This window comes from Stegodyphus dumicola, chromosome 10 (assembly GCF_044657685.1).
Source record: "Stegodyphus dumicola isolate Sdum_Otavi_A_Nest chromosome 10, ASM4465768v1".
Classification (NCBI taxonomy): domain Eukaryota; kingdom Metazoa; phylum Arthropoda; class Arachnida; order Araneae; family Eresidae; genus Stegodyphus; species Stegodyphus dumicola.
This window is the reverse complement of record NC_140777.1, coordinates 97495196-97518033: the sequence shown is the minus strand read 5'-3', so window position 1 is coordinate 97518033 and position 22838 is coordinate 97495196. Positions and strand designations below refer to the sequence as shown.

The following is a 22838-nucleotide window of genomic DNA, read 5'->3' as shown; positions in this document are numbered from 1 at the left end:
TGTGGGGCACCTAAATAATGAAATCTATTGACTGAATTGCACTGTCAAATGTATAACCATCATCTTTTTAAATTTATCATAAGCTGCACATGCTTAGATTATTCTCAATGTAAAACTGTAAATGAATTCTGCCAATGAAATTATTTAATCTAATATTCCCATTAAACCATATTATCATTTTTTTTTTCCTTCTTTTAGTGCATTACTTACCATATCAATTTTAAATAGAAGCTTATTGTATAAAAACTTTTTTTAATTGTTTTTTATTTTATGTTTTTTAATCTCAATTACGCATTATCAATGACAAAATATTTAGTCATTATTAAAACACTAGCAACCAATTATCAAAAATTATGAAATAAAGAAAAATAAGCAAACACCATTCAGAAAATGAAAAAATCATTTTGAAAATTCAGTTTTGGAAAATGTAAGTAATAACAATGCTATTTAACATGAAGCTAATTTTACATGAAGCTAAAATGAAAAAACAAATATTGCCAGTTCATCATTAAGTGTGCCAAGATGGCACACTTACTCAAAACACTTTCTTCCTCATCTGCTTAAGACTGCACCACATTTAAAAAAAAACAAAAGAAAATTGCTTAATATTTTTTTATCATTTTTCTTTTAAAAGAGGAGAAAAGTTTGTTTGTGAAAATTTCAAAACTTTACATTCGAAGCATTTTTATGCATTGAAATTTTAAAATCATAAATGTAAAACAGTATAAAAAATCTAGTGATTTTAAAAAATTCTCCAAAAATTTATAAATTATCATTTTTATACAAGTTTCATTGAAAGGATTTTTTTATGGTGTATTCAGTAGTTTTCATACAGGTTTCAATGAAATGATTTTTTTCCCTGCAGTATTCAATGGTGCAAACAGTAAAATTATAATTTGCTAAGTTTGTTCAATAAACAAAGATAAGGGCAATAAATTGTTTAAACATTAAATTTAAAAAAAATCCAAATCAAATTTTGAAAAAATTGCTTCTTGACACAGCGTTGTCATCCAGAAACAGTGTGTGAACAAAATTTCAGCACAACAGACTATCAGATAATAATTTAATTATTTGTGAATATGCAATCATAGTGAGAAATTCTCAAATGATCACAATCGACAAAAGAACTTTTTTGGGGGGTGTCCAAATAAGAAACATTTAATGCTGGCTCAATAGAAGAATAAAATATATATAGCATAATTTAGCATTCCCCCCCCCAAAAAAAATTGATTTAAAACATTCATAAAATTTCACAGAAATTAAAAAGCGAAACATAAAATAAGGACATAGCAGAGCTCAATTGGCATCATAACAAAGATTTAATCTAATGATAAAATAAAAAATTATCATCCAATCATAAAAATTTTAAATTACCAAAAGAAAGAAAGCATACCTTAACACTAAATGGAAAGGCACTACTACTTTCTTTAATACTCCATCAACATCTAAGAAATAGCATGAAGAGAGATGATCCTTTGATAAAGATGTCGAAAAACTTCCTCCAACCATCGCATATCCTGGACAGAATAATCTGAAGAACAGTTAATTTTAAAATACTTGAGCATACAGGCACAGAATCACTTAAAAGAAAAACTTACTTCTTATTTGCATAATATTTCTTTCAGCAAAATAAATATGAGCAAGACTATTGGTAACTTTAGTTCAGTTGTTTGGAGGGTGTTGACAGTGATGGTGCACCAAGGCAGAATACCAGATATAAGTCAACAACAAAAGATTTTAACTGGTACTTTCTTAGACTTAACAATGCTTGTCAACCTATAGCACATGAAGAAAATAAAATGGGATAGCAATGAAACTGATGCATTGCATTATATTAAGTCATTGGGTACTTGACTACAAGTCAGTGCATTGCTTCACAGTTGATACAGCCTGGACTGGAATCACACTCTACAACAGAGTTTCTTAAACTGTGGGGTTGCAAGATCTGCAGCAGGGAGGTGGCCAAAAATTTTAGCAGTTTTGATATTTCTTTAAATTATTATAATAATTTTACAATTACCAAATATTTTTGCATAATGTATCTAAAAATAGATAAAGATAAGACAATATAGACAAAACATAAGTTTCAACACATTCTTTTTATAATATAAGCATTCATTTTACTTGCATTGCATGTGATGCTGTCATTTTATTACCTACTTTCGTCTGCTAAAATTGTTCTATGTCTTAAAATTAAAGTTAATGACCTTGTAGAGACATTAGGTTATTTTTGAAACAGGAAGAAATGAAAAATGAACACCACCTTCGCCGGGAATCGAACCACGGATCTCTGGAATACGCGCCCAGTGTGCAAACCACTACACTATGAAGGCATGCTAAGAAGGTGGGAGAAAAACCTTATATACTCCCTCTTTTAAAGGGCGAGTGGGGTTTTTTCTAATCATCAAATCCTGGGTGTGGAGAATTATCATTCACCACCCTTTTAGTTCGGGCACCACTGTAGAGCTATTAGGTTATTTGGAAGCAAGAGACTTGAAAAATGAGCAACGCCTTCATCGGGAATCAAACCATGGACCTCTGGAATACACGCCCAGCATGCAGACCACCACACTACGAAAGCATGCTAAGACAGGAGAAATACCTTATATACTTCCCTTTTTAAAGGGTCACTGGGGTTTTTAGGGGACCCAATCACCAAATCCTGGGTGTGGAGAATCATCATCCCCAGAGGCATAGCTAGGGTTTTCAGCGCCCGGGGACAACTGAGGATTTTGCGCCCCTTTCTCTGTGCCAAGAACGGAAAGCATTTCATTCTAAAATTTCGTAACATCAATTTGGCACCCTCTGAATGCTGCGCCTAGGGACAGATGTTCCCCCTTACCCCACCTTAGCTTTGCCACTGGTCATCCCCCACCCTTTTAGTTCGGGGGGCCACTGTAGAGGCATTAGATTATTTTTGAAAAAGGAAGAAGTGGAAAATGTGCAACGCCTTCGCCGGGAATTGAACCACGGACCTCTGGTATACGTGCCCAGCGTGCAAACCACTACACTACGAAGGCATGCTAAAAAGGTGGCTGAAATATCTTATAACCTAAAACTGCAATAGTATATTACAGTACACGTGAAAAAATTTACAGTTTCACTCACGCATGCGTCGGATTTGAGCAATGCTTATGGGGTCCACAAAATTTTCGTAAATATTATGGGGTGCTGGGGTCATGAAAAAAATCTGTTATAAAAAGGGGTTATGACAGAAAAAAGTTTAAGAAGCCCTGTTCTAGAAGATTCTCACTGCTGTTCCTATTTTCAACAGCTAAATTCACATCAGCATGCTGCACACTGAAATACTCTTCCATGAGGGAGAGAATCACAGCCATGGCTTTTGTGATAACCTCAAAGACAGCCACATCAGGATAATAAGTAGCTCTGGCTTCTACTGGCTATTTTAAACAACGCTGAAGTTATCTTTCTTGGCATTGCACAGAAGCAAGGACAAACAAAAATTTTCCAACAAGTTACAGTACACAGGATGGTTCCCCAAAGAACTAATTGAATCAATTTTTGTTGAAAGGGCACATGTCCATATTTTGTCAATTTTGATGTTTTAACTTTTTCTCATTCTAAAAATACAGACGCATTTGGAGTTGAGGCAGCACATCTCTAATTTAACTTTGTGTGTACTGGTAAATGGCTGAAGATGGTGTTTATTGTTGAAAGGAAACATGTCCATGCTGTGAGCCCTTCCTCCACATAACATAGCGTGGGGCATAGTGCAGGCATCACAGGTGAAACCTCCCATTGTTGTTGAAACCTATTGTTCTCTCTTATCGAGCAGTCTTTGTAAACATTGCAACATCCTTTTGCTTAGTGATGTGTGTCTGTGCAGTTTGTTTCCTGGTTTTCTTCAGATAATATGACCGATACAAGCAGTGTATCGTCACATGAAAGTGTTTCACGAATGTACATACGAAAACATGGTGTTCGGAATGCTAATAGTTACAAGCAGAATATTATTAAGAAATCCAGAGTTACTGGACAGGCTTATAACAGCCACAGCGACAAAGACGTCTCTCGACAAATTAAGGGTACAAATTGCGGGTAAATGAAACCTCATCTACTTTTGTCTGTGTTTTGTTGATGAAAACATTTTTAGTTTTATTTACTATTAACACCTGTTGCACATGTGAACTGCTTACTCTTTTAAAATATCTTGAAATGTAAACCGATATTTTCCACAACGTAAAGGCAAAAAGTGTTTTTCCATTTATTACAGTATTTCATCTTGTGGACACTGCATCTCAATTTACAAAAAATCACTTAGTGCATTATTTTCAATAAGTGCTAAATGGCTTGGAAGAATTTCATCACTACTGGCCCTAGGAAAATCTCCTAAAGACCTATGTGGACATAAACCAAAAACACACATTATTTCCAGTGAGGTTTGTGATTAGAGATCATGTTGTTAGTTTTCCACTGAAAACATATCATTGCACCAGTTCGATGATCAAATATTTACCTGCTGATCTGAATATAAAAGCCATGTACTGTTTGTTCATGAAAAAATATCCTTTCTCAAAGGTAAAATACAACTTTTATTACATATTTTTTAAAGAACAATTCAACTACTGCTTCAGGAGACCCCAAAAAGATGTTTGTGAAACATGTGAACAGCTAACAACTAAAATTAAAAGTACCTCCTTGAATGAAACTGCAAAAAGAGTGGCAATTGGTTGAAAAAGCTATGCAGATTCGGAAATCCAAAAAAATTTACTCAGCCTTGAAAGAGGTGAGTGATAAGTGTGATTAGGAGGAAACCACATACACTCTTTAATGGATTACATGCACAACCTCATACTTCCCCATATTCCAGTTCAAAAGATATTTTATTATCGATAGATACGGTAAATTGTTCTAGTATTTACAATCTTAAAACAAAAAAAAAAAAAATTACTGTATATACTTACCATGAGGAGTTGGTAACGAAAGAGTCCTAATGAGGCTTCTTCATTTTTATGTGACTATATAAGACAACATATTCCGGCATCGGCAAGAGAAATTCATATTTTTTTTAACGGTTGCATGGATTAAAACTGAAATCATACCATTTAAATGTTCCTCTTAGCTCTTTCTGTGACCAGAAAAAATTTGATTGTCAAGCAATACTTTCCTGTAAGGGGACACAGCTTTTTGCCACGTGATAGGACTTTCGGTGTTTTTAAACTCACATTAGAAAAATGGGTCGAGTATACACACCAGCCCAGTAGAAGAACCTCATTTCTGAAAGCAGTTCTGATGGTAAAATTTCAGCTATACTGCTGGAAAACAACATCATCTTAGACTTCAACAGTTGGTTGCCAAGATACTTCAAAAAACCAGTTGTGCCTTTGGAGGATATTGCACAAAGAAGATATAAAGGAGCATAGCAATTTTTTAAAATATCTGATTATTACTATTTCAAGATGAAGAAGGGAGTTTTATTTACGTATAACTCGTTAAATGGTTTGATTAAAAAAATTTAAATTGGAGAGACTGAAGGTAGAAATAGTTCTTCCATCTGCACCAGCCTATCTGAGATGAATGTAATTAACGTAAAGAACATAGATTATCTCAAAAAATTTATTCACTACATACCAGAAGAATATAAGGATTTTTACAACAGCATCACGTTATAGCCAATATCTACAACTGCATATTCCGAGAGCGAAGACAACTTTTAAGTTTAATGTAGTTGCTTAAAAATTGTTTGACTATATGTGGGTTTTAAATACTATTTCAATATTAAAGATTTTTGAAAAGAATAATACATTTCTGTGAGTAAATGTTATTTTTAATTGGACGAAAAATATATAAGCCATTTTATTTTGTGACACATTTCATATTTCGATTGCTTCCAAATGCCTTTTATGTTGAAATAAAGTAAGCTGTACAAAGAAAAATTCATAAATATTATCCCTTTTTGCTTCTTTATTGTTGAAAGGGCACATCTCCACAAGATTAAAAATTGCCAAGAAATTTTAAGATAGGAGTTAATATTGTGAAAAAATGCCTACAGTGTTGTTTTGATTACCCCTTTTTGTTTGGAGAAATATGTGGTAACTTTATTCTGGAAAATGTTAAAAGATTTTTACTGCTTGCTGTAAAATAAAAATGGACATGTGCCCTTTCAAAAATAACCCGATTCAATTATTTTCCCCAAAAGCAGCACTCTCCCCCCGAAGAACTACATATTTTTTTTTCTACTTTTCATAGCAGGATGAGGTTTTGCTTTGAAATAACCCTGAGCCTCAAGAAACATGCAGTAATGATAATCTTGATGCTCATCTGCCAAACAAGTCACATACATGCAGTTTAAGCTTGCAGGATATTTTTTAGAATAACACAGCCTGAATTTTTGCCTGAATTTAAAATGTCCCCAACTTTGCCATGCTTCTTAACCCATTAGCCGCTGGTGTTGCGTTGACACAACAGTCAAAATAAATGCGTATATAAATATAACTACCTAAGCTATTTTATACCAGCAGATGATTTTGTGTAGAGAATATTATGAAGATTATTTCTGTAAAAAAATATTTGCCTTCAACAATCATTTTGTTTATAATAATTAATCTCATACTTTCAGCAAAATTTTCGACCGGGTATTTTTGCTAAAAATATTTAACGAAAGAATCGCCGTCTTTATGAGTGATCTATTTTTAGTCAAGGTCACCGTTTATCAACATATTACATCAGTCAGATGTTTATATTTGTGTTGGGAAGGAAGGGAAAACAGGTGTTACGCTGACACAATGTCAGCAGGAAACGGGTAGTCAATCTCCTTTTTCACTCATTCCTTTCGATGTTCTGGTTGTTTAAAAATGCCTAGAACGAGGTATCTTACATTAGAAGAAGCCCTTCAAAGATCTTTTGATGAAGAAACAGATGATGATAATGTTAATAATGACCAGAATGAAAATGATATTGTTGTTGTTCCCCCAGAAATTGCAGAAGCTAGTGACAAAGAAGAAAGGAATGGCAATGTTTTAAATAATGACAATATATTTTACCAAATCATGCTGCTGGGGAAGTTGAAATTCACGTAAGAAGTAAGTTTTAGCCTTCTAAAAGCAGTTATAGTCATATTAAAAAGTTTAAAAGCAAAAGACTGAAATCTTGAAATGGATAAAAAAAGGAACTGTTAGTTATGTCTCAGGAAGAACATGAAGAAAGAGATAGAAGAGAAATTATAAAAGACAAAATACAAGGTAAAACTAGTGCACAGATTTTCGATTTTCTTTTTGGTTTAGACATTTACTCTCTTCTCGTTGAACAGACAAATATATACGCTCAGAAAAAAAAAAAAAAAAAAAAACCCAGAATTTATTGCATCTGAAGTATATATGAGAAAATTTATTGGAATATTATTGCTTACAGTATATCATTCTTTACCTCAAGAAAAAATGTATTGGTCTTTTGATAAGGACATTTCTGTTCCTGTTGTACGAGAATCGATATCACGTTTGCAGTACAGGAATATGAAGCAGAATTTGCATTTGACAACAGTCAAATTGACAATACTGATAAATTATATGAGGTAAGAATGTATCTAAACTTACTAAATATCACCACTTTTTACTACTGAAAATATAAAGTCTCTTTTAGATTTCCGATGCAAGAATGCATTATTCCTTTTGCAAACTTCTATTAAGAGTGTAGAATTAGCCAGAAATAGATCATCAGCAGGAAGATCTAGTAAATTCAGCATTCAAAAACCACTGTATGGAGATGGTAGACATTTTATCGTAAAGTCCGTTGATATCAAAAGACTATGTTGTAAAGAGTACCATAGCCAGACTGTTTATAGACGCACAGTAGCTTTACATCATAATTATAATCAAGCTTTTCATGCTTGAATCTTTCAATTAAAATAATCTGTATTTGTAAAAGAAATACAATGTATATTTTAATATTAAATTAATTACAAGTAAAGTGATTTGTAGATTTATAAAGCGTTATACAGTTAAAAAGTAATCCTGCGCTCCACTCAAAAGAAACATCACATGAGTACAATACTCACTCAACATCTGTAGTTTTATTCCGCTGAAGTTGTGCAAACGCAACACTCGCTCTTTTTTTTTTTTTTTTTCAATGTAAATTTATGTTATAAATGCTTAATTTAATATCTATTATTATTTTTATAAGAAAAGAAACATCCCTCGTAGTTTTGGCGGTTAATGGGTTAACACATATAAAAAAATCTGCAGAATGACATAAAGGAAAATAAATTAAAACTATGATTACTCTTTTAAGTAAAATCCTGAATCCAAAGTTTTAAAATGCTATTTTGCTTGTTTTTCCTGTTTCTAAAATCATTCATGAGAAATAAAATAGATTTCGACCATATCATTGAAAACCATTCCAATTACTATTCTATATACAGGATGATTCTAAAATATTTGGCAAAAATGTAAATGCAGATACGGAGGACTGAAATACGCAGTTTTTTTTTTAAAGGCGTAGGCAACATCTTAACAACATTTTTATCTAATGACTATATACACACATGTTTATCCTAACTTATTGGTAAATTATTGCTTTTAATAACTGTTTAACTATAAAAGAAAATACAGGCCAAATTATAATTTATTTATTAACACCTGTTGGGTTACAACCAAAATGTTAACACAAATTAAATGATTTATTTTATATATAATATTACAAAGAAGCTACTTGCCTTTGTTGTTAAAATTCATTTATTTACTAAATATGGTTTTAAGCTCAAAACTAAACACCTAGGCAGCTGCACTACCTCAAAATTCATAAAGCACTTGGTACAGTGCCTAACTAAGCTTTAGCTGTCCCCAAACATAGCATGTTCTAAATCTCAGAAGACCCAGTGATGATGTGGCAAATATCCAACAGATTTCCAGTCACAATTAAACTGGTCACTGCTTGAGTAGACCTTTCACAGGGGTTTTGCTAACACCCCTGTCAAAGTTTAAATGCCAATTCACTGGAAGATATTATGGCAGTATGATAAGTTCTTTGAACTGACCACATATAGCTTGGAAACTAGTTAATGATGACAGAACACTTAGAAGACTTGAGCAAATATATCACTTCAAACAATCGAGAAAAGACAAAAGTGTAACATTGTTGTGTGAACAACAATGTTACACTTTTGTCAGCATATCATCTAAACAGCATATCATCTAAATATATGTGCAGTTGTTAAGCAAATAATCAAATTGAAAATATACATATCAGTACGCAAATGTACAAAATAGAATATGGGTAACAGCGTTGAACATAAGTAGCGTACTGTTGTATTCCTATTGCTGTGCAAATTTAGGACATGTATGGGACAGGTTGCATATGGCTTGACATGACTGAGTAGGAAGTGGCAGTCTATTTAATGACTGAGCCAATTTTATTTTGAGCAGATCTGTTACTACTAGTGTTCGCAGCCCACGCTAACTAGCTTGTGGAAGCTGGTTTTTTAAGATGGCATTGGATGTTTGTGGGCCATCAAATACATAGTGATCTGCTGTTCTTTCCCTATCACATACACGAAGATATGTACCATTGTGCCACAACTGCTGCAGTACTTTTAAACTGTTTTATAATTTTTTTGCTTCAAGTGATTACTATGATATGAGTGCAGAATGAAAGAATAGAAGAGGATTTATCTCAAATTGTTATTAAAACTGAAGGATAATTGTAAAAAAAACTAATAAAAGTTTTGACACATACCGACCCGTTTTTCCAACATTAAATGCAGCAACCCTGGGTCCCTGTTGTGTGCACCATACCTGAAATAATTTTTGCTTGTTTAAAAAATAATAAAAATCTAGACTTCTTTACTGCAATAAACTACAAAAACAACAACAACAACAAAAAAAAAAAAAAAAAAAAAAAAAACAAGGTATAGTAAAAGTCCAATTATCCAGCATTCAACTGGAAAGCTCAAGCAACTAGAATATTTTATAATTTTAGGAAAAGACTTTTCTCTGATAAATTAAGGATATAAGAGATTTGTATGATAAATTAAGCAAATAAGAGATTTGTACCACCTTTACAGAGTTCATTATACTGTAAAGAGGCAAAGCTGTTGCCAAACAGAGTGCGATTTCATGGCAAAAATAAAGCATGACATTACAATGCAATCATAACAACATCAACTTTGGGCTTTACATAAAATGGGTTATATGTAAGCCAGAGTAATTCTTGATAAGACAGTTTAATTTTTTTCAAAATAGAATAGAAATTTTGTTTGTTTTTTGCATTTTGAAAAAATTATTAATGTTTGGGACTTGTCTTCTGTGGGATGAAATGCAACAGAGTATTTTCAAAGTTAAAGAATCCTGCATTAAAAAAAAAAAAAAAAAAAAAAGACAGAGTGGCATTTTATATGTAGGCTTTTGATATGAAAATTGATTAAAAACAATAATTATTTTTATAATTTTAAACCAGAAATTTCTTCCGTTTATTTTGCTTTTCTAATGCTAATTCATTTTTTTTTAATATATATACTCAACTATTCAGAATACAGAGTTTGAGCTTTCTGGGTAGTAAAGCATACAAAGTTACAGGGTCTTGGCATTAGGGGGAAAAAAAAAAAGGAAAAGAGAAAGTACAACTTTATTTAAAAACAGACAAATAACGGTAATGCAAAGTTATGGTAAGTGGTTTAAATTTTTTTTGTACGTTGTATGCATAATTTACATCTCTTAATTATCTAATTAAATAATGATTTGTTCCTTTAAGCTTCTGCCAGAATGGTGCAAGTTTGGGAACTTCTCTGCCAACTTCCATATTGAGCGGGATTTCATTAATAGCGCAACATACTTTCCTTTCATGTTTAAGACCTAAAATAAGTCACCTTTTACGCACAAAATGCATTTTTCTCAGTACCTCATAATTTTATATGTAGGCTTTTGATATGCAAATTGGTTAAAATAACAACTATTTTTATAATTTTAAGCCAGAAATTTCTTTCATTTATTTCGCTTTTCTAATGTGAATTCATTATGTATATATATTCAACTATTCAGAATTTTCATGTATTCAGAATATGGAGTTTTCTGGGTAGTCAAGTTTTTATTGCACTTTTCAATTAAAAACATACTGCATATTTTCAACATCATATTGGAGCATTTGACTAATTTCTTTCCCCAGGCTTTTGGCTCGGTACTAGACAAAATGGAATGATCAGGAACAACAACCATATTCTTCAGTTTCATAATAAAATGCCTCCTACCCCTCAAAAAAAAAAAAAAAAAAAAAAAAAAAACCCTAGTGACGAAGACAAAAGCTTATGTTACTTTACTTTTTTGGAAGAAAGCTTTCAACAGTTCCACAAGGTTCATACACTTTTCTGTATACATAAATTAAGTATTTTTACTATGAATGAAAAAAATTAAGGACCTATCGGCAACAGGGGAATGATAAATTAAAACAATTATCTACTCCTGAAGTTGACTCTAATGAAGTTTAATCTAAGAATAAAACAAATGTGTAAGAAGAATGCATATTATTAAACAAAATTTAATATCAGGTTTTAATGAAAGTTTTCCGCAACTGCATATATCGTCTGCGCAAATAGTCAGCTACAGAATGTCACCAAATCACATGTACAGCTTTCAATACACGTAAGCAAATGTCATGTTAATAGCATGAAGATATCTTTGTTTTTGTCCCATTTTTCTGGAATCTTTCCTGTAAAAGCAAAATGGCCGGGGGGGTTAAGAAAAGTGTCAACTGAATTTTACAATATTTTTATGCCGGGGGGGGGGGTTAAGAAAAGTGTCAACTGAATTTTACACAGAACACTGATACATGTTTGAATATTCTGATATACAGTCAAAAGTCTTTAATCCGGACTCGTCGGGACTTCGGCGATTCTGGATTATCAGATTTTCTGGATTATAGATCATCAGTTTAAATCTGGTAAGATGGCATGTAGAAATTATAAAATTAAAAATATGAAACCGTAATTTATGAAATAAAGAGCAATTATGATCTGAAGGATATCAAAATTTACAACAACAACAACAACAACAAAAAAAAAAAAAAAAAAAAAAAAAAGCTTAATATTTATTTGTTTACTTTATTAAACATTTCTTTCAATGCGCGCATGCGTAAAGCATACATTACGCATAATCGAAATTAGAAAATTGCAACCAAAAAACTATTTGATGTGTATTCGTGATATTTATAATGACGAGGAATTTGATATAAATCATATCAAAGACGGAGTACATCGAGATGAAATACTACATTTAGTAAGGAATTATAAGCCGAATAAAATAAAAACATCTGCCCTGAAGATGAGGATAGTGCTGACAAATCAACTTCCAGTTCTTTGGGCGCCGCTACGCCCCCCCCCCCAGAGTAGCGTGAAATCGAAAAACAGATTTCGGAATGGTTAGAGAAACAAGGATATGCCTTTATTCATTTTTTGAAGCAATTCCACTTTCTGTTTGATGGACATCGAAACATGCTTTCGCTTTGTAGATCCTTTGGCAGCTCCAGAATTGGAAATTCTTTTTGACATAATCGAAAGTTCAAGCTTACTTTTTATAAAATTGCTCAAACAGTCTGCAAAAAATAATAAGCCGGATCCAATTACAAGATTAAGGAACAACGCAATCTGCAACATTAACTGAAATAGATAATTAGATAATTTTAGCTTAGCTTATACCGTCCGTTATACATTAAACGCGCATGCGTAAACGTATTATGCGCATGCGTAAATGCGTTTATGAATGCGCAGAAAGTTTGTAGCTTTGAGGTCCGGATTATGGATGTCCGGATTTAAGACTCTTGATTGTAGTTACACAGGAAAAAACTCTTACCAAGAAAAAATATAAAAGAAAAATTAAGTTAACTTTATAAGAATTCATATTTCAAACATAAAATAATTTATTATTTAATTACAAAATTTATTACATTAATTTAAAAAAAAAATCCTACTCCAAAAAGAAAAATGTTGTTTTTAATGTAATTTTTATGAAATCTTCATCAGTAAAAAAGAAATAATCTCAAAATGTTTATGTTTCAATCAAGTTAGAGACTCAACACCATTTTTGAAGTAGGAACAAATTCAAATGATAACTCACCAAATACATACTTGTCAATGAATTTCCAGAAAATATTCCTTGAAATGTTAATTCACATATAAAGTAGCAGTCATAAAAAACAGAGAGAAATGCCAGAATACGGAGTAATAATAAGTAAAATTAATGACTCTTTGCCAATTATGGACTTTTAAGGACCAAAAATCATTTCTAAAAAAACTATGGGCTCTTAAGGAATTTTAAGGACCTTATGAACCCTGTTCCATAATTTTGCTGCATCCACCAGTTTTAACATTAGAATGAAATGATTTATACTCCAGTCAACCATTACATTATAATGACAATCAACTATTATATTGCAATGAATATATTCAATGGCAGTTTGTAAAACTCAACAGATGTTAACCAGTGACATCATAGTAAAGGAATCATATAGCAGTAATAATAGAAATGCATGATTTGACAAATCACATCCGAGCTTGGACACATTTTTTCCTTCCGGCACAAATGAAAGATGCACAGCCATTTCTGTTAAGTGGAGTGGTGTACGCACTTAGGTACCTGGGCCACAAAGCCCTACCCCATATTGAACAAAGATTATTTTTCTTCCTAATAAATTCTTATCAATAACTTCTTTGTTTCTAAACATGTTTATAACAACAATACCTTTTTAATAATAACTTGACATGGAAAAATTTCAAAACCAAATCTGACTGGAAGATTAGACGGTAAGATTAACCTTCTTGCTCCTGATGTCAAGAAAATGTAGTTCCCTCATATGTCTACAACCTTGGAGCACTAAGCATTCCCTACATGCCTGAACACATTTTGAGTTAAGACCCACAGTTTGAGTTAAGAGACACATTTGAAGTTAAGACCAAGATACAAAAATAGTTCTTTTAATATCTGTTTTTTTACTGAAATATTTGCATTCGTTATTTAAATGCTACTTGTTATAACATATACAAAAGATTACAATGTTTACAATTAAAATAAAAATTCAAGATAAGTTAATATGCATATATAAATAATAATGATCACATTCGCACATTTAAATTATTTCTATACAGTAATGAAGTAAAAAGTTTAAATATCAATGCCAAATATACTCTATTTTCGCATTCCTATGCAAAATTTTAAGCCACTTACACATTTCTAAACTCCAAATGTAAGCAACACACACTTCACATTTGGAAAACAGCAAATAATACTCATAATAATAAGGTTAACACTCAAGATATTCCATTAAGTTTCACAATATCCTGATATCATTTAAGTGCATTTAAAATGCCAAATAAAACATTCCATTTCAATGTATCAAATATAATACAGTAAGGTAGAAGCTATGCTTCACTCCAATATCACATTCCGTATGCCAGGATCATAGAGGAAAACTGAGGCATATCATATAAGATACACTGGGAGCAAAGAGGCAAAACTGTCAAGTTGGTGACTTAAAACTGCACACAAAGCATCATTGAAACAAGTAAGCATGAACTTCTGGTGCTCTTAAAAGTATAATTGATATATAAATAAGATAATACATATAGGACCACTAAAATAAGAAAATACAGAGACCGCACAAAACATAAGGTACTAAGTATGATACATGTAATTACATAATCTGAATATTAAGAATGGCTTTCGACCTTTCGCTGTAAATTGGGTTGTTATAATAGTAATCGCAGATTTTTAAGGCAGAATTATGAAAGGGCTCCCATGAAACTTATAAGCCAGTGTCCTTAACTGACCAGTTTTTAGTTCCTCATGAACAAGACTGTTTTTGACATACTAGGGAAGTCTGTGATCTGCCGCAGGGCATTTTTCTGGGTCGTTAACAGTTTCTTCGAATTATTTTTACATGAACAAGCCCAGAATGGATTTACATAACAGAACATGGGATGCAGGATGAATTTATAAATTTATTTCTTGAAGAAACAGGATAGCCACCTGCTCTTGGAAAAAAGTCATTAAATCCACTGCAGGGGGGAGAACTACTAGGGTGGTTAGATTAAAACCACAGTTGAGCTAAAGGTTCATAACCAAGAAAGAATCCAAATCAAACTGGGGCCACCTGGCACCGAGAAAATACACCAGAACAAAGGAGCACCAAGTGCTATGGCTGAAAAAGTACCAAAAGCAGAATATTTAAAGATGATTAATAGTTTTAGTATCAAGGATCTCACAATGAATTAGTGCAGTACACAGTAGGAGATCCAGAATCATCAGACTTCAGCAATTGGATATCTTAGAAACTTTCAAATTTTAGATCATCTGTTTAAATTTAATAAGATGACATATCGGCAATGTAGCATTGTGTCTTTGCTTATTGTTCATATCAGATAGAAGAATGAGTGGAAGAATTCTAAAGCAATGGAGATTTTAGAATTTAACATCAATTAGAAAAAAATAGTAATAGTAAAATTTTAAGAATCTGAAAGAGGTACTGGGCAGCAGAATTTAAGGATGGCAAAATTTTTGTAATTTAGAAATGTACTAGACAAAAGAATTTAGTACTGGCAGAGATCATACCAAGAGCAAATACAGTGTCTCAAAAAAGTGATGGGACACTTGTGCTTTACAAAAGGAAACTGCAATAAAATTAATTTAAAAAACATGTAAAATTTTTTGTGGGTGTGTTTCATACTTAAATTTAGTAACAATTATTACATAATATACATTTTGTCAAAATATTAAAATATTAATTTAATAAAAATACAATTGTTTAGAACGGAGCAGAAAATGGCTCACTTAAGTGATGGGACACTTACTTTTCCATCAAATATTTATCCAAAAATTTTACTTTTTAAAAGGTTTTAATATTTTGTTGGATTTCCTTTTACTTTTAAAACATGATTTAATCTCTTGGGATGGATTTGACTAATTTTTTTGTGATTTCTGGGGTGATTTTACCCCATTCTACTTGAAGCACCGATTTTAATTGTTGTTTTGAAGAAATGGTGTGTTTGCGAATTCTTGATTCCAATTCTTGCCAAATATTCTCTATGGGATTTAAATGTGGAGATTGTGGGGGTGTTTTTATTATTTCAGGACAGTTATACAGCAGCAAGAGTCTAACGTTCAAAGCACTGTGCTTGGGGTCATTGTCCTGGTAGAATTTAAAATCGTTATGAAGGTTCAATTTTCGTGCTGAAGATTTCAAATTTTGATTTAAAATGTCAATATACTTGTACTGATCCATTATACTGTCAATAAAAACAAGATTACCAACTCCAGCAGACAACATACACCCCCATACCATAACTCCTCCTCCACCATGTTTTACTGTTGGCACCAAGTTCTGTTTGCGAAATTCTTCCCTGGGTTTTCTCCACACCAAGATTCTACCGTCAGAACCAAATATATTAAATTTACTCTCATCAGCAAATATAACTTCATTCCAGTAATCAGAATTCTTATTTATGTTGGATTTTGCGAAAGCCAGTCTGAGTTTTCTATTCTTTTCACTTACGAAGAATTTTTTCCTGGCTGCTCTACCGTGATATCCAGTAGATCGAATTACTCTTGTAATAGTCTCAGAATTAACAATTACTCCATATAATGCTTGTAAATCAGCAGCAACTTAAGGAGCACTCATTCTTGGATTTTTTTAAATATTTCGAACGATAATTCGCTTTATTCCATTGGATAGCTTTGATGGTCCGCCAGGTCTTCTTTTATCCTATATCATATGATTCTTTTTATATCGTTTAATGATATTGAAAACTGTTGAATGACTGAAGTTAACTGTTTCAATAGTTTCTCTAATAGATTTTCCACATTCAATATGCAAATTAATAACTAATTTTTGAATTCCAGGCAAAGTTTCTTTTTGTTTAGCATTCATGGCTGCACAGAGCTAAAAAACACAAAAATTCCAAAACAAACTGGAGAGAAATACTGCAGACAATTTTATAAATTATTGGCAATTGCTTTTGAGTAAAAATAAATACCCCAAAAGATATTTTTATTGCTTACTTCAGATGATTTTTGTTGCATAGTACGTAGTGTCCCATCACTTAAGTGAGCCATTTTCTGCTCTGTTCTAAACAATTGTATTTTTGTTAAATTAATATTTTAATATTTTGAGAAAATGTATGTTATGTAATAATTGTTACTAAATTTAAGTATGAAACACACCCACAAAAAATTTTACATGTTTTTTAAATTTATTTTATTGCAGTTTCCTTTTGTAAAGCACAAGTGTCCCATCACTTTTTTGAGACACTGTATATACTGCCAACCCTACTCCCAATAACCACTCAACCAAAAGTGTGATCTTGGCCAACATTAATCAAAACATTGCTACCAGCCACAATACAACTCTCTAGCAAGCATATGTTTGAAAGTGACATGCATGCATCTCGGTTGCTCTGAGGAAAAATCACCTACATTTCGTAAGGGAGAACGAAGAATTATTTCATTATTTTATTTATTTTTGTTTATTTTATTTTTATTTATTTATTTGGCTTATGGTCCAGAGGTTTAGATAATTCTGGACATTGGATGTCCAGATTTCTGACTTTGTACAGTATCTTTGAATGATTGTACTACACTTGCAAATGTTACACAAAAGTTAAAACCAGCTACTCTAAAACACTTACTTCTAATATACCTCGCCTAGGAGCATAAATAACTAAAAAGAAAACACGTCTATTTTTTTTAGAATTTTCCTTTTTGTCCTTCATTATAGAATCGTCAACTTCGACCCAGCCACACTGAGCATCTCTGTAACCTAAATGAAAGACAGAAATTTTTCTTTTTATTAATTATGCTCATCATGAAAATCATGGTTTCTTAACGATAAAAATCAAACAGCAAACAATGTACTAAAAATATGAAAACTATACAATCAACAAGAGTTCATCATAACTAAGCAGACTAACTAATATTACCATATTTACTCAAATATAAGATCTTGAATCTATGTAATACATATAAGATAATACATTCCATGATAATATAAAACATTGCATGGTAAATTTTAAGAAATAAGTAAATGAATACTTATTTTCTATAATTAGTAGATATTTTATAAGATTTATTTTACATAACAAGTAGATGAATATTTATTTCACCTTCTAGTAATTCTGAAAAAAAGAATCTTCGTCCCTCCATTTCTCTTTTTTCATAATTTCATGAAATAAGAGAACCATTGATTGTAGCCCAGGGCATCACTTTTGTTGATGCACTGTTCCCCTACAGAAGCTACCACTTAATGTAAATATATTTATCAATGGCAGTTCTGGAATCCATGGCATTTAACTCATTTCATATGAATGCAACAAAATATACATATGTTCGTTCACAAAATTATTCTTAGTAAAATTCAGTTTATGAATTGTTCACAATGTCTTTCATCCCAATACTTCATTTATGAAATGTTAAAAATATTTCTGGGAATTATTTGACTAATGCTTTACCCCTAGGCAGCCCTCATTCATTGGAAAGAACATGTGAATGCAACATTTGAAAATAAGGGAAAAAGTCACTTTAGTTTGGCATAGATATTTTCGGGGGAATTTTTTCTCTTCTTTTTTTCAGGGGGGAGGGAGAAATTCTGCAGAAATCTTTGTGCTCCTGAAGAGGAAAGATCGAAATCAGCTCATCCTCAAAATTGCTAGAATTGTTCAAAATCTAATCCATACTAGGGCTACCATTTTGGCAAATAAATTTTAAATGATTAATTAAAATAGAAAACAAGCTGTTTGGCAACACATTCTCTTACTTGGTAATATTTTTCTCTCACTTGGCAATTTTTGTATCTATTTTGACCTCATTTGGAGACTTACTTCAGTTAACACAATTTATTCTATAATGCTTTGGCAATATTCACAAAATAGTTGATCACAACAATTGATGTATTTACCATATATAAACAGGCAGAACTTCGAAAATTCAATAACAGTATTCAAAAGATAACATATACATTGAGTCTACTGTATTTGTTTTCAGGCATATCAGTGATCATAACAGTAGATGGAGGCCTAAACAGAAGTTGCTCCGCTAGATGTAACCAGAGCCATAGTTAGGGTTCCCTGGCGACAACTGAAGATTTTGCGCCGCTTCTGTGTGGCAAGAAAGAAAATATTTCATTCTAAAATTTTGTAACATCAATTTGATGCCCTTAGGATGCTGCCCCCGAGGACAGATGTTCCCCGTTGCCACATCCTAGCTACATTGCTGGATGTAATTATTATAATTGGCACCAGCTGTGTATTCTATACATATGCACATACATGCCATATTTACTCACATATTTAATTTAAAAAGGATACAGTTACAATAAAAACACAACAACTTTTAAAAATACTCATGCAAAAACTACTGGTAACTAACACAATATTGTTTCTTTAAAAGAACCTCGATTCCAATTAGAACACACAATAATATTAACATAGTATTGTCTGATAAAATACAGTCAAAAGTCGTTAATTCGAACACCCATAATCCGGAATGATCTATAATCCGGACCTCAAAGTTAAAAACGTTCTGCGCATGTGCCACGCGTTTACGTGTGCGCGAAAGACCTTTGCGACTGCGCATATGCGTGTGCACAAGCGCAGAATACGTTTTCGTGTGTGCGTTTATAACAGACGGTATAAGCTAAAATTATCTAATTATCTATTTCAGTTAATGTTGATGATTGCATTGTTCCTTAATCTTCGAATTGGATCCGGTTTATTATTTTTTGCAGACTGTAAGAGCAATTTTATAAAAGTAAACTTGAACTTTCGATTATGTCAAATAGAATTTCCGATGCTGGAGCTCCCAAAGGATCTACAAAATGAAAGTCTGTTTCGATGTCCATCAAACAAAAAGTGGAATTGTTGCAAAAAATGGATAAAGACATGAAGAAGGTGACAAAGAGGTTAGCGAAAACGAAAAAATTTCGATTGACAAGTTAGTCGGTATTCTCGGCACACAATTACGGGACTTGAACAGCAGAACTTTGTAACTGAACAAGAAATTATGTCTGTTTATAGAATTAAAGAGAAAGTATTATCACATAAAACGAAGCAACTTAAACAACTTACATTGAAAGAAATGTTTAATAAAGTAAACAAATAAATATTAAGCTTTTTTTTTTTTTTTTTTTTGTAAATTTTGATATCCTTTAGATCATAATTGTTCTTTATTTCATAAATTACGGTTTCATATTTTTAATTTTATAATTTCTGTATGCCATCTTACCAGATTTAAACTGATGATCTATAATCCGGAATCGCCGAAGTCCCAACGAGTCCGGATTAACGACTTCACACTGTAGTATAATTTCTACTTCCCAGCATGCTGAATTTCACCTCCTCTTATTGTAGTCCACTGCTAAGTTATAAGAGGTGTTGGATGTGCTACCTGTATCCTCTGCTACAGTTTCAGATAATTGTCACCTTATCTGTTGTCAATGTCTTTGTAATGATTCAGTCTGTCTCCCCATGTGCAATCAATGATCTTCAGAACCATCAAGAACATTATATACCTTCAATTACTTGAAAATCTTCACAATTATTGCTCCACAGATCAAACACCATGCATGCAAATTCCATAAGTAAATTAATAAATAAGACCAAAAACAATCGGTATTTGGTTGAATACATTTTAAAATTTAGGATAGCTAGCTTAATTTCTGAACTTCTTGATGAAGAGGAAAAATTACGTGAAAACTTACAAGAATTTCAGAACCTTGTACTAGGGGAAAATTATGCAAGTAAATAACTATGCGGTAATTAATAATGTAATTTAGTATTTAAACACCATAATTTACATAGTATTTAACCACCGTAATTTACATAGTACGTTTTACATAGTATGATAATTAAAATCTTTTCTGTTATTCTAAAATTTATTTATCATCCATTTATCAAAATACCCAGTTATAAAAGACTCACTAGCAGCCAAGTGGTAAAGCTGCTGAACACTGGTAATTTGACCTGGTTTCGATTCAAGGCAAACAGGCTGGCTGCATGGCTGTTTTTGTATCTTTCTCCACATGGTACATGGATATGAGCCAGTTTCCCCCTTAGCCAGATAGCTCTAGAAAGCTTTGCCGTAGTCAAATAAATCAAACGAACCCAATTAAATAACCCTACCAAATTTTACAACAAAAATATAGAGAGTCTAATTTTCGAATAAATACAGTAGTTTAATTTAAATAGATTTTCATAGAATAAGACAATACAATGTTAAAATAATTTGTGAAATTCAATCACCTTATAAGGTATTTCTTCCACCTTCTTAGCATGCCTTCATGGTGTAATGGTCAGCATGATCAGTGCATATTCGAGAGACCCCTGGTTCAAGTCCTGGTGAGGGAAGTGCTCATTTTTCATGTCTCCTGCTTCGAAATAACCTAATGTCTCTACAGTGGCGCCCAAACTAAAAAAGGTGATGGATGATGATTCTCCACCACTAGGATTTGGCAACTGGGTCCCCTAATCCCCAGTCGCCCTTTAAAACAGGAAGCATAAAGTATTTCTCTCGCCTTCTTAGCATGCCTTCGTGGTGTAGTGGTCAGCAAACTCAGCACATATTTGAAAGGTCCGTGGTTCGAGTCCTGGTGAGGGAATTGCTCATTTTTCATCTCTCCTGCTTTAAAAAAAATACCTAATGTTTCTACAAACTGGGAGCAAGCAGCAGCAACACTTTTTTTTATTATGCCTTTTTATTCCGCTAAAATTTTGGAATGAAAATAATGAATATTAATTAGATTATGATCATGAGTGCATTTGTAAGGAGGAATTCCTCATTAAGAAGTATTTCAGAGTTTTATTTCCATCATTACTAGGGAAATCAACACAGGAATGTGGAAGAGCACTCCTTTCAAATTTTTGCTGTTTATTCAAAAATACAATCTCCATAACATAGTTCCAGTTACTGTAATGCTACTGTGAACTTTCTTCTTCATTGCTGTAAGTAATGCTAGTTGTGAGAAGTGTTTTCTAAATAAAAATTGTTTAAGAAGTATTTAAAAACTGCAAATGCATGTTTTTCATTAAAAAAACATTTCTGTATTGTCTACATAACAGCAAGAGCAATCAAACAGATCTCTACCAGTCACTGATGTTTTGCAAACAAACAAAATAATAATATAGTTTTAAAATGCTGGAATTATTTTTTTTTCAATAATAATTGTATGGTTTTTATTCATTTCACTACATGTAGTTTGAACATTTTTAAAGTTTACAATTTTCACTGCTGAATTGTATGTAGAGTGAGTGCGGGAACATCTGTCCCACTTCAAAATTTGCTTTAACTGGGGGAAAAAGTCCCAGTTCCTCCTGCATTTTTATGATATTAGGTTCTCTTTTCTTTATAGCATTCTTGTTTCGTTATTTTACTGACATTTTATTACAATATACTAATTTTTGTAGTGTTCAGAGTGTATTACTGTTGTCCACCTTTTGAACATTAGTTCATTTATAAATTTCCAAAAATTTTTGCTTGAAAAATATAAATATGCAACAAACCTTTCCACATGCGAACTGCTACCCCCTTAAAAATGTCGAACAAAATGACTCTCCCAAATGCATCAGTTACAGCAGCTAAACATTTATTAGGCGATAATGATATTGAAATTCCTTGCCTTCTTTTATCATATAAACCAAACCTTTAAAAAAAAATAATTTAGTTGAAGATTATAAAGCATAAAATTTGAAACAAATACACAGATTGAAATTGCACTTAAAAACTTACCTCAAAGGTAAAATAGTAGCAGGTTCAATTTTTGGTTGAGTTTTTTGGTCTTTTGGTTGATTAAAACCCATTAAGCCTCCTACAAGGCCACTGTATAAATATAATAATTAATAAAGCTTTAATAAATAA

The 22838-nt window shown here is 32.1% G+C and overlaps 1 protein-coding gene across 2 annotated transcripts in view; it reads right to left on the bottom strand.

Annotated features, from left to right (window-relative positions):
• Rab3-GAP (Rab3 GTPase activating protein) overlaps nt 1–22838 on the bottom strand; it is a 244686-nt gene that overhangs the window by 128492 nt on the left and 93356 nt on the right. For both annotated transcript variants that reach the window (XM_085825301.1, XM_085825302.1), the window contains exons 11-15: nt 22710–22799; nt 22484–22623; nt 17621–17751; nt 9691–9749; nt 1394–1531 (exon numbers count right to left, since the gene is read on the bottom strand). In XM_085825301.1, coding sequence (XP_085681427.1) covers nt 1394–1531; nt 9691–9749; nt 17621–17751; nt 22484–22623; nt 22710–22799 — 558 coding nt within the window. The remainder of the gene's footprint in view (nt 1–1393; nt 1532–9690; nt 9750–17620; nt 17752–22483; nt 22624–22709; nt 22800–22838) is intronic.